Source organism: Phyllobates terribilis, unplaced genomic scaffold (genome assembly GCF_046119375.1).
Source record: "Phyllobates terribilis strain yellow unplaced genomic scaffold, ASM4611937v1 Scaffold_4__5_contigs__length_816908805, whole genome shotgun sequence".
In the NCBI taxonomy this organism is placed as follows: domain Eukaryota; kingdom Metazoa; phylum Chordata; class Amphibia; order Anura; family Dendrobatidae; genus Phyllobates; species Phyllobates terribilis.
The window spans coordinates 17877444-17890119 of record NW_027362764.1 but is presented as its reverse complement, the minus strand read 5'-3'; the positions used below and the strand labels follow the sequence as shown (position 1 = coordinate 17890119).

General features: G+C 49.5%; 1 protein-coding gene across 1 annotated transcript in view; it reads left to right on the top strand.

Moving 5' to 3' along the window:
* The window catches only part of OBSCN (obscurin, cytoskeletal calmodulin and titin-interacting RhoGEF), a 528918-nt gene that overhangs the window by 127571 nt on the left and 388671 nt on the right, over positions 1 to 12676 (top strand). The window contains exons 19-20 of the mRNA XM_073676881.1: positions 9919 to 10185; positions 10481 to 10750. Coding sequence (XP_073532982.1) covers positions 9919 to 10185; positions 10481 to 10750 — 537 coding nt within the window. The remainder of the gene's footprint in view (positions 1 to 9918; positions 10186 to 10480; positions 10751 to 12676) is intronic.

The window sequence follows — 12676 nt, the reverse complement described above, 5'->3', positions numbered from 1 at the left end:
GTGTCCGGACGTCTCCTGCCTTATCTTCTATGAATCTGGACGCCGCCGACCTTATCTTGTATGAATCGGGAGATCTCCTCCCGTATCTTTTATGAGTCCGGACGCCCCCTCCCTTATCTTTTATGAGTCCGGACGCCCCCTCCCTTATCTTTTATGAGTCCGAACGCCTCCTTCCTTATCTTCTATGAGTCTGGACGCCTCCTTCCTTATCTTCTATGAGTCTGGACGTCTCTTTCCTTATCTTCTATGAGTCTGGACGTCTCCTTCCTTATCTTCTATGAGTCCGGACGTCTCCTCCCTTATCTTCGACGTGTCCGGACGTCTCCTGTCTTATCTTCTATGAGTCCAGACGCCTCCTCCCTTAACTTCTATGAATCGGGACATCTACTTCCTTATCTTCTATGAATCCGAGCTCCTCCGCTTTTATCTTCTATGAGCCTGGATGTCTCCTTCCTTATATGAGTCCGGACGCCTCCTCCCTTATCTCCTATGAATCCAGACACCTCCTCCCTTATCTTCTATGAGTCTGGACGTCTCCTCTCTTATCTTCTTCGAGTCCAGACGCCTCCTCTTTTATCTTCTATGAGTCTGAACGCCGCCTCTTTTATCTTCTATGAGTCTGAACACCTCCTCCCTTATCTTTTATGAGTCTGGACGCCTCCTTCCTTGTCTTCTACGAGTCCAGACGATTCCTCCCTTATCTCCTATGAGTCCAAGCTCGTCCACTTTTATCTTCTATGAGTCCGGACGCCTCCTCCCTTATCTTTTATGAGTCTGGACGATTCCTCCCTTATCTTCTATGAGTCCAAGCTCGTCCACTTTTATCTTCTATGAGTCCGGATGCCTCCTCCCTTATCTTTTGTGAGTCCGGACGCCTCCTTCCTTGTTTTCTATGAGTCTGGACGATTCCTCCCTTATTTCCTATGAGTCCGGACGCCTCCTCCCTTGTCTTCTATGAATCTGGACGTCTCCTCCCTTATCTTCTATCAGTCTGGACGCGTCCTCCCTTATCCTCTATTAGTCTGGACACCTCCTTCCTTGTCTTCTATGAGTCCGGACGTCTACTCCCTTATCCTCTATGAATCCGGACATGTCCTCACTTATCCTCTCTTGAGTCCGAGCTTCTCCGCTTTTATCTTCTATGAGTCAGGATATCTCCTACCTTATATGAGTCCGGACGCCTCCTCCCTTATTTCCTATGAGTCCGGACGCCTCCTCCCTTGTCTTCTATGAATCTGGACGTCTCCTCCCTTATCTTCTATCAGTCTGGACGCGTCCTCCCTTATCCTCTATTAGTCTGGACACCTCCTTCCTTGTCTTCTATAAGTCCGGACGCCTCCTTCCTTGTCTTCTATGAGTCCGGACACCTCCTTCCTTGTCTTCTATGAGTTTAGATGCCTCCTTCCTTGTCTTCTATGAGTCCGGATGATTCTTTCCTTATCTTCTATGAGTCCGGACATCTCCTCCCTTATCTTCTATGAGTTCAGACACCTCCTCCCTTCTCTTCTATGAGTCCAGACACCTCCTCCTTTATCTTCTATGAGTCCGGACTCCTCCTCCCTTGTCTTCTATGAGTTCAGACGATTCCTTCCTTATCTTCTCTCAGTCCGGACGTCTCCTTCCTTATATTCTATGAGTCTGGACGTCTCCTTCCTTATCCTCTATGAGTCCGGATGATTCCTTCCTTATCCTCTATGAATCCGGACAAGTCCTCCCTTATCTTCGATGTGTCTGGACGTCTCCTCCCTTATCCTCGATGAGTCCGAACGTCTCCTCCCTTATCTTCGATGAGTCCAGACGCCTCCTCCCTTATCTTCTATGAATCTGGACGCCTCCTCCCTTATCCTCTCTGAGTCCGAGCTCCTCCGCTTTTATCTTCTATGAGTCTGGATGTCTCCTACCTTATACGAGTCCGGTCGCCTCCTCCTTTATCTCCTATGAGTCCGGACGTCTCCTTCTTTATCTTCTATGAGTCCGGACGATTCCTCCCTTATTTCCTAGGAGTCCGGACGCCTCCTCCCTTGTCTTCTATGAATCTGGACATCTCCTCCCTTATCTTCTATCAGTCTGGACGCGTCCTCCCTTATCTTCTATTAGTCTGGACACCTCCTTCCTTGTCTTCTATGAGTCCGGACGTCTACTCCCTTATCCTCTATGAATCCGGACATGTCCTCCCTTATCCTCTCTTGAGTCCGAGCTTCTCCGCTTTTATCTTCTATGATTCAGGATGTCTCCTACCTTATATGAGTCCGGACGCCTCCTCCCTTTTTTCCTATGAGTCCGGTCGCCTCCTCCCTTGTCTTCTATGAATCTGGACGTCTCCTCCCTTATCTTCTATCAGTCTGGACGCGTCCTCCCTTATCCTCTATTTGTCCGGACGCCTCCTTCCTTGTCTTCTATGAGTCTGGACACCTCCTTCCTTGTCTTCTATGAGTTTAGACGCCTCCTTCCTTGTCTTCTATGAGTCCGGATGATTCTTTCCTTATCTTCTATGAGTCCGGACATCTCCTCCCTTATCTTCTATGAGTCCAGACACCTCCTCCCTTATCTTCTATGAGTCCAGACACCTCCTCCCTTATCTTCTATGTGTCCGGACTCCTCCTTCCTTGTCTTCTATGAGTTTAGACGATTCCTTCCTTATCTTCTATGAGTCCGGACACCTCCTCCCTTAACTTCTATGAGTTTGGACGCCTCCTCCCTTGTCTTCTATGAGTATGGACGATTCCTTCCTTATCTTCTCTCAGTCCGGACGTCTCCTTCCTTATATTCTATGAGTCTGGACGTCTCCTTCCTTATCCTCTATGAGTCCGGACGATTCCTTCCTTATCCTATATGAATCCGGACAAGTCCTCCCTTATCTTCGATGTGTCTGAACGTCTCCTCCCTTATCTTCGATGAGTCCGGACGTCTCCTCCCTTATCTTCGATGAGTCCGGACGCCTCCTCCCTTATCTTCTATGAATCTGGACGCCTCCTCCCTTATCTTCTATGAGTCCGGACACCTCATCCCTTATCTTCTATAAGTTCAGACGCCTCCTTCCTTGTCTTCTATTAGTTCGGACAATTCCTTCCTTATGTTCTATGAGTCCGGACACCTCTTCACTTATCTTCTATGAGTCCGGACGTCTCCTTCCTTATCTTCTATGAGTCCGGACACCTCCTTCCTTATCTTCTATGAGTCCGGACGATTCCTCCCTTATTTCCTATGAGTCCGGACGCCTCCTCCCTTGTCTTCTATGAATCTGGACATCTCCTCCCTTATCTTCTATCAGTCTGGACGCGTCCTCCCTTATCCTCTATTAGTCTGGACACCTCCTTCCTTGTCTTCTAGGAGTCTGGACGTCTACTCCCTTATCCTCTATGAATCCGGACATGTCCTCCCTTATCCTCTCTTGAGTCCGAGCTTCTCCGCTTTTATCTTCTATGATTCAGGATGTCTCCTACCTTATATGAGTCCGGACGCCTCCTCCCTTATCTTCTATCAGTCTGGACGCGTCCTCCCTTATCCTCTATTTGTCCGGACGCCTCCTTCCTTGTCTTCTATGAGTCCGGACACCTCCTTCCTTGTCTTCTATGAGTTTAGACGCCTCCTTCCTTGTCTTCTATGAGTCTGGATGATTCTTTCCTTATCTTCTATGAGTCCGGACATCTCCTCCTTTATCTTCTATGAGTCCAGACACCTCCTCCCTTATCTTCTATGAGTCCAGACACCTCCTCCCTTATCTTCTATGTGTCCGGACTCCTCCTCCCTTGTCTTCTATGAGTTTAGACGATTCCTTCCTTATCTTCTATGAGTCCGGACACCTCCTCCCTTAACTTCTATGAGTTCGGACGCCTCCTCCCTTGTCTTCTATGAGTATGGACGATTCCTTCCTTATCTTCTCTCAGTCCGGACGTCTCCTTCCTTATATTCTATGAGTCTGGACGTCTCCTTCCTTATCCTCTATGAGTCCGGACGATTCCTTCCTTATCCTATATGAATCCGGACAAGTCCTCCCTTATCTTCGATGTGTCTGAACGTCTCCTCCCTTATCTTCGATGAGTCCGAACGTCTCCTCCCTTATCTTCGATGAGTCCAGACGCCTCCTCCCTTATCTTCTATGAATCTGGACGCCTCCTCCCTTATCCTCTCTGAGTCCGAGCTCCTCCGCTTTTATCTTCTATGAGTCTGGATGTCTCCTACCTTATATAAGTCCGGTTGCCTCCTCCGTTATCTCCTATGAGTCCGGACTTCTCCGTCCTTATCTTCTATGAGTCCGGACGATTCCTTCCTTATCTTCTATGAGTCCGGACGTCTCCTTCCTTATCTTCTATGAGTCCGGACACATCATCCCTTATCTTCTATAAGTTCGGACGCCTCCTTCCTTGTCTTCTATTAGTTCGGACAATTCCTTCCTTATGTTCTATGAGTCCGGACACCTCTTCACTTATCTTCTATGAGTCCGGACGTCTCCTTCCTTATCTTCTATGAGTCCGGACACCTCCTTCCTTATCTTCTATGAGTCCGGACATCTCCTCTCTTATCTTCTATGAGTCCGGACGATTCCTTCCTTATCTTCTATCAGTCCGGATGTCTCCTTCCTTGTCTTCTATGAGTCTGGACACCTCCTCCCTTATCTTCTATGAGTCTGGACACCTCCTCCCTTATCTTCTATGAGTCCGGACACCTCTTCCCTTATCTTTTATGAGTATGGACACCTCCTCCCTTATCTTCTATGAGTCCGGATACCTCCTCCCTTATCTTCTATGAATCCGGACACCTCCTCCCTTATCCTCTATGAATCCGGTCATGTCCTCCCTTATCCTCTCTGAGTCCGAGCTTCTCCGCTTTTATCTTCTATGAGTCAGGATGTCTCCTACTTTATATGAGTCCGGACGCCTCCTCCCCTATCTCCTATGAGTCTGGACGCCTCCTCCCTTGTCTTCTATGAATCTGGACGTCTCCTCCCTTATCTTCTATCAGTCTGGACGCGTCCTCCCTTATCCTCTATTAGTCTGGACACCTCCTTCCTTGTCTTCTATGAGTCCGGACGTCTACTCCCTTATCCTCTATGAATCCGGACATGTCCTTCCTTATCTTCTATGAGTCCGGATGATTCCTTCCTTATCTTCTCTCAGTCCGGACACCTCCTCCCTTATCTTCTATGAGTCCGGACTCCTCCTCCCTTGTCCTCTATGAGTTCGGATGATTCCTTCCTTATATTCTAAGAGTCCGGACGCCTCCTCCCTTATCTTCTATGAGTCCGGACACCTCCTCCCTTATCTTCTATGAGTCCGGACACCTCCTCCCTTATCTTTTATGAGTCCGGATACCTCCTTCCTTGTCTTCTATGAGTCTGGATGCCTCCTTCCTTGTCTTCTATGAGTCCGGACGTCTCCTTCCTTATCTTCTATGAGTCCATACACCTCCTCCCTTATCTTCTATGAGTCCGGACGATTCCTTCCTTATCTTCGATGAGTCCGGACGTCTCCTTCCTTATCTTCTACGAGTGCGAACGATTCCTTCCTTATCTTCGATGAGTCCGGACGTCTCCTCCCTTATCTTCGATGAGTCCAGACGCCTCCTCCCTTATCTTCTATGAATCTGGTCGCCTCCTCCCTTATCCTCTCTGAGTCCGAGCTTCTCCAATTTTATCTTCTATGAGTCCGGATGTCTCCTACCTTATATGAGTCCGTACACCTCCTCCCTTGTCTTCTATAAATCTGGACGCGTCCTCCCTTATCCTCTATTAGTCTGGACACCTCCTTCGTTGTCTTCTATGAGTCCGGACGCCTCCTCCCTTATCTTTTATAAGTCCGGATACCTCCTTCCTTGTCTTCTATGAATTCGGACGATTCCTTCCTTATTTTCTATGATTCCGGAAGTCTCCTTCATTATCTTCTATGAGTCCGGACGATTCCTTCCTTATCTTCTATGAGTCCGGACACCTCCTCCCTTATCTTCTATGAGTCCGGGCGATTCCTTCCTTATCTTCTCTCAGCCCGGACATCTCCTTCCTTATCTTCTATGAGTCCGGACGATTCCTTCCTTATCTTCTGAGTCCGGACGCCTCCTTCCTTGTCTTCTATGAGTCCGGATGATTCCTTCCTTATCTTCTATGAGTCCGGACGTCTCCTTCCTTGTCTTCTATGAGTCCGGACGATTCCTTCCTTATCTTCTATGAGTCCGGACAAGTCCTCCCTTATCTTCTATGAGTCCGGACGCCTCCTCCCTTGTCTTCTACGAGTGCGAACGATTCCTTCCTTATCTTCTATGAGTCCGGACGTCTCCTCTCTTATCTTCAATGAGTCCAGACGCCTCCTCCCTTATCTTCTATGAATCTGGATGCCTCTTCCCTTATTCTCTCTGAGTCCGAGCTCCCCCGCTTTTATCTCCTATGAGTCCGGACGCCTCCTCCCTTATCTTCTATAAGTCTGGACGCCTCCTTCCTTATATTCTATTAGTCTGGACACCTCCTTCGTTATCTTCTATGAGTCCGGACGCCTCCTCCCTTATCTATGAAAAAACACAAGATAAAAACATAATAAATAAATACCCGGCAGTAAATAAACAGCAGTAGTGCATGAAAATAATATAAGGTACTTAGTGAACATAATTTTGATAAAAAAATGTAAAAGCCATCCCACCACGTCACGGTGATCCCATTCAGGATTGTCCTAATCTCTAGTATTAAAACCTCCCTTATCTTTTATGAATCCAGATGCTTCCTGCCTTATTTTCTATGAGTCTGGACGCCTCCTCCCTTATCTTCTGAGTCTGGACGCCTCCTCCCTTATCTTCTGAGTCTGGACGCCTCCTCCCTTATCTTCTGAGTCTGGACGCCTCCTCCCTTATCTTCTGAGTCTGGACACCTCCTTCCTTATCTTTTATGAGACCGGACACTTCCTTCCTTATCTTCTATGAGGCCATACGCCTCCTCCCTTATCTTCTATGAGTCCGGACGATTCCTTCCTTATCTTCGATGAGTCCGGACGTCTCCTTCCTTATCTTCTACGAGTGCGAACGATTCGTTCCTTATCTTCGATGAGTCCGGACGTCTCCTCCCTTATCTTCGATGAGTCCAGACGCCTCCTCCCTTATCTTCTATGAATCTGGACGCCTCCTCCCTTATCCTCTCTGAGTCCGAGCTTCTCCAATTTTATCTTCTATGAGTCCGGATGTCTCCTACCTTATATGAGTCCGTACACCTCCTCCCTTGTCTTCTATAAATCTGGACGCGCCCTCCCTTATCCTCTATTAGTCTGGACACCTCCTTCGTTGTCTTCTATGAGTCCGGACGCCTCCTCCCTTATCTTTTGAGTCCGGACACCTCCTTCCTTATCTTCTATGAGTCCGGATACCTCCTTCCTTGTCTTCTATGAATTCGGACGATTCCTCCCTTATCTTCTATGAGTCCGGATACCTCCTTCCTTGTCTTCTATGAATTTGGGCGATTCCTTCCTTATTTTCTATGAGTCCGGACGTCTCCTTCCTTGTCTTCTATGAGTTCGGACGATTCCTTCCTTATCTTCTATGAGTCCGGACGCCTCCTTCCTTGTCTTCTATGAGTTCGGACGATTCCTTCCTTATCTTCTATGATTCCGGAAGTCTCCTTCATTATCTTCTCTCAGCCCGGACGTCTCCTTCCTTATCTTCTATGAGTCTGGACGATTCCTTCCTTATCTTCTATGAGTCCGGACGCCTCCTTCCTTGTCTTCTATGAGTCCGGATGATTCCTTCCTTATCTTCTATGAGTCCGGACGTCTCCTTCCTTATCTTCTATGAGTCCGGACGATTCCTTCCTTATCTTCTATGAGTCCGGACGCCTCCATCCTTGTCTTCTCTGAGTCCGGATGATTCCTTCCTTGTCTTCTATGAGTCCGGACGTCTCCTTCCTTGTCTTCTATGAGTCCGGACGTCTCCTTCCTTGTCTTCTATGAGTCCGGACGATTCCTTCCTTATCTTCTATGAGTCCGGACAAGTCCTCCCTTATCTTCTATGAGTCCAGACGCCTCCTCCCTTGTCTTCTACGAGTGCGAACGATTCCTTCCTTATCTTCTATGAGTCCGGACGTCTCCTCTCTTATCTTCAATGAGTCCAGACGCCTCCTCCCTTATCTTCTATGAATCTGGATGCCTCTTCACTTATTCTCTCTGAGTCCGAGCTCCCCCGCTTTTATCTCCTATGAGTCCGGACGCCTCCTCCCTTATCTTCTATAAGTCTGGACGCCTCCTTCCTTATATTCTATTAGTCTGGACACCTCCTTCGTTATCTTCTATGAGTCCGGACACCTCCTCCCTTATCTATGAAAAAACACAAGATAAAAACATAATAAATAAATACCCGGCAGTAAATAAACAGCAGTAGTGCATGAAAATAATATAAGGTACTTAGTGAACATAATTTTGATAAAAAAATGTAAAAGCCATCCCACCACGTCACGGTGATCCCATTCAGGATTGTCCTAATCTCTAGTATTAAAACCTCCCTTATCTTTTATGAATCCAGATGCTTCCTGCCTTATTTTCTATGAGTCTGGACGCCTCCTCCCTTATCTTCTGAGTCTGGACGCCTCCTCCCTTATCTTCTGAGTCTGGACGCCTCCTCCCTTATCTTCTGAGTCTGGACGCCTCCTCCCTTATCTTCTGAGTCTGGACGCCTCCTCCCTTATCTTCTGAGTCTGGACGCCTCCTCCCTTATCTTCTGAGTCTGGACGCCTCCTCCCTTATCTTCTGAGTCTGGACGCCTCCTCCCTTATCTTCTGAGTCTGGACGCCTCCTCCCTTATCTTCTGAGTCTGGACGCCTCCTCCCTTATCTTCTGAGTCTGGACACCTCCTTCCTTATCTTTTATGAGACCGGACACTTCCTTCCTTATCTTCTATGAGTCCAGACGCCTCCTCCCTTATCTTCTATGAGTCTGAACGCCTCCTCCCTTGTCTTCTATTAGTCTGGACGCCTCCTCCCTTATCTTCTATTAGTCTGGACACCTCCTTCCTTATCTTTTATGAGACCGGACACCTCCTCCCTTATCTTTTATGAGACCGGACGCTTCCTTCCTTATCTTCTATGAGGCCAGACGCCTCCTCCCTTATCTTCTATTAGTCTGGACACCTCCTTCCTTATCTTTTATGAGTCCAGACACTTCCTTCCTTATCTTTTATGAGACCGGACACTTCCTTCCTTATCTTCTATGAGGCCATACGCCTCCTCCCTTATCTTCTATGAGTCTGAACGCCTCCTCCCTTGTCTTCTATTAGTCTGGACGCCTCCTCCCTTATCTTCTATGAGTCTGAACGCCTCCTCCCTTGTCTTCTATTAGTCTGGACGCCTCCTCCCTTATCTTCTATTAGTCTGGACACCTCCTTCCTTATCTTTTATGAGTCCAGACACCTCCTTCCTTATCTTTTATGAGACCGGACACCTCCTCCCTTATCTTTTATGAGACCGAACGCTTCCTTCCTTATCTTCTATGAGGCCAGACGCCTCCTCCCTTATCTTCTATTAGTCTGGACACCTCCTTCCTTATCTTTTATGAGTCCAGACACCTCCTTCCTTATCTTTTATGAGACCGGACACTTCCTTCCTTATCTTCTATGAGGCCATACGCCTCCTCCCTTATCTTCTATGAGTCTGAACGCCTCCTCCCTTGTCTTCTATTAGTCTGGACGCCTCCTCCCTTATCTTCTATGAGTCTGAACGCCTCCTCCCTTGTCTTCTATTAGTCTGGACGCCTCCTCCCTTATCTTTTATGAGTCCAGACACCTCCTTCCTTATCTTTTATGAGACCGGACACCTCCTCCCTTATCTTTTATGAGACCGGACGCTTCCTTCCTTATCTTCTATGAGGCCAGACGCCTCCTCCCTTATCTTTTATGAGTCCGGACAATAACAGCTTTATCTTCTCTGAATTTCTCTCTGATTTTTTTCCTCCTCACCAGAAATCCCAGTGAAGTTTGTGAAGAAGCTGGAGGCCATAACTGGAGAGATCGGCTCGTCAGTCACACTGACCTGTGAGCTGAGCCAGACCAAGGGCAACGTGACCTGGAGAAGAAATGGAGAGGAGATCAAAACGAGCAAGCGAATCCAAATCCAGTCTGAAGGAAGCAAACAAAGCCTGACCATCTCCCAGGTGAAGGCGGAGGATGGAGGGGAGTATTCCTGTGAATCGAGGGATGAGAAAACCATTGCACAGCTCACAACCAAAGGTGACGGTACTGTTTTGTTGGTTACTTGGATATGGGGTAGTCTGTCCTTTTCCTCATCGATTCATGATCTGCCACCAGGATCCAACTGTGTCTGTAAAGTCCCGGGGGTCATGCTGCCTGGATGACGGATCTTTTATCTGTGCCCATAGTCATTATTTAGCAGATCCCTCGTAATATACAAACTGTGATGTCTCATATTCTATCACATGTGGCGTCCCCGGGCCCTTGTTGTAGATGTCCTTACAGTTTTCCTGCACGTCTATGAGCCCCTAATCTGTTGCTCCTCTGCCCACAGCCCCACGCGTGGTTAAATTCACCGCAGAACTGAGTAACGTGGTGATGGAGGAGGGAGCGGAGGCCACATTTAAATGCACCATATCCCCGGATGATGCTTCTGTGACCTGGTACAGAAACGGAGCCAAGATAGCAGAGAGCAATAAACACAAGATCAGTAAGAAAGGAGCCATCCACAGTCTGAACATCGGCCACCTGACCCTGCAGGATGCCGCAGAAATCACTGCTGAAGCTGAAGGGGTGAAAACTACGGCCAGCCTGAAGGTCCGAGGTGAGATAGACTGTACATGAGCCAGGCAGGCTGTATACGAGCCAGACAGGCTGTACACAGGCCAGACAGGCTGTACACGGGCCAGACAGGCTGTACACGGGCCAGACAGGCTGTACAGGGGCCAGACAGGCGGTACACGGGCCAGACAGGCGGTACACGGGCCAGACCGGCTGTACACGGGCCAGACCGGCTGTACATGGGCCAGACCGGCTGTACACGGGCCAGACCGGCTGTACACGGGCCAGACCGGCGGTACACGGGCCAGACCGGCGGTACACGGGCCAGACCGGCGGTACACGGGCCAGACCGGCGGTACACGGGCCAGACAGGTTTTACACGGGCCAGACAGGCTGTACACGGGCCAGCCAGGCTGTACACGGGCCAGCCAGGCTGTACACGGGCCAGCCAGGCTGTACACGGGCCAGCCAGGCTGTACACGGGCCAGCCAGGCTGTACACGGGCCAGCCAGGCTGTACACGGGCCAGCCAGGCTGTACACGGGCCAGCCAGGCTGTACACGGGCCAGCCAGGCTGTACACGGGCCAGCCAGGCTGTACACGGGCCAGCCAGGTGGTACACGGGCCAGACAGGTTTTACACAGGCCAGACAGGCTGTACACGGGCCAGACAGGCTGTGTACGGGCTAGACAGGCGGTATACGGGCCAGACAGGCTGTACACGGGCCAGACAGGCTGTACACGGGCCAGCCAGGCTGTACACGGATCAGACAGGCTGTATATGGGGCAGACAGGCAGTACACGGGCCAGCCAGGCTGTACACAGGCCAGCCAGGCTCTACACGGATCAGACAGGCTGTACGCTGGCCAGACAAGATATGCACGGGTCTGTTTCCTATCACTGAGCCAGTTGTTACCTCAGTTGCACATATTTTCCCCTAGCCCCTTTACTTTCATTTTATGTACCAACCTTTTGTGTGGAACCCGTATCAAACACCTTTGAAAAGTCCATATAGACTACATCCACCAGTCACGACAAGGCTACTGCTGCCTGGTGGGACCCTAAACCTAATATTCATCAGATATGTCTCTCCTGGGATAAAAGCTACAAATGTAAAATGCAGGAAGGATCCAGATACACACAGCTTTAATCTGATGAGAGGAGATCAGCCAAATATATAGGCAGTCACTATCCCCAAATGGCGTCCCCTTGCCGCTCTACCGTTGACCTCCTCACTATTCACCAGTTCTTACTTCACCTCTCGCCTTGTCACTTCTTCTTCTCTCAACCGACCACTCCCGCTGTCCACACCTCGCCGCTTGGCCAGCCATACCCTCTCTGATTGTCCTGCCCCTCACCCACTGCTCTCCTGTCCACATCTCACCACTTGGCCAGCCACACCCTCTCTGATTGTCCTGCCCCTCACCCACTGCTCTCCTGTCCACACCTCACCACTCAGCCGGCAATACCCCCTTTGATTATCCTGTTCCCCCTCACTGCTCCCTTGTCCACATCTCACCGCTTGGCAGCCATAACCTCTGTGATTGTCCTGCCCCTCACCCACTGCTCTCCTGTCCACACCTCACCACTTGGCCAGCCATACCCTCTCTGATTGTCCTGCCCCTCACCCACTGCTCTCCTGTCCACATCTCACCGCTTGGCCAGCCATACCCTCTGTGATTGTCCTGCCCCTCACCCACTGCTCTCCTGTCCACACCTCATCACTCAGCCGGCAATACCCCCTTTGATTATCCTGTTCCCCCTCACTACTCCCTTGTCCACATCTCACCGCTTGGCAGCCATAACCTCTGTGATTGTCCTACCCCTCACCCACTGCTCTCCTCTCCACACCTCACCACTTGGCCAGTCATACCCTCACTGATTGTCCTGCCCCTCACCCACTGCTCTCCTGTCCACACCTCACCGCTTGGCCAGCCATACCCTCTGTGATTGTCCTGCCCCTCACCCACT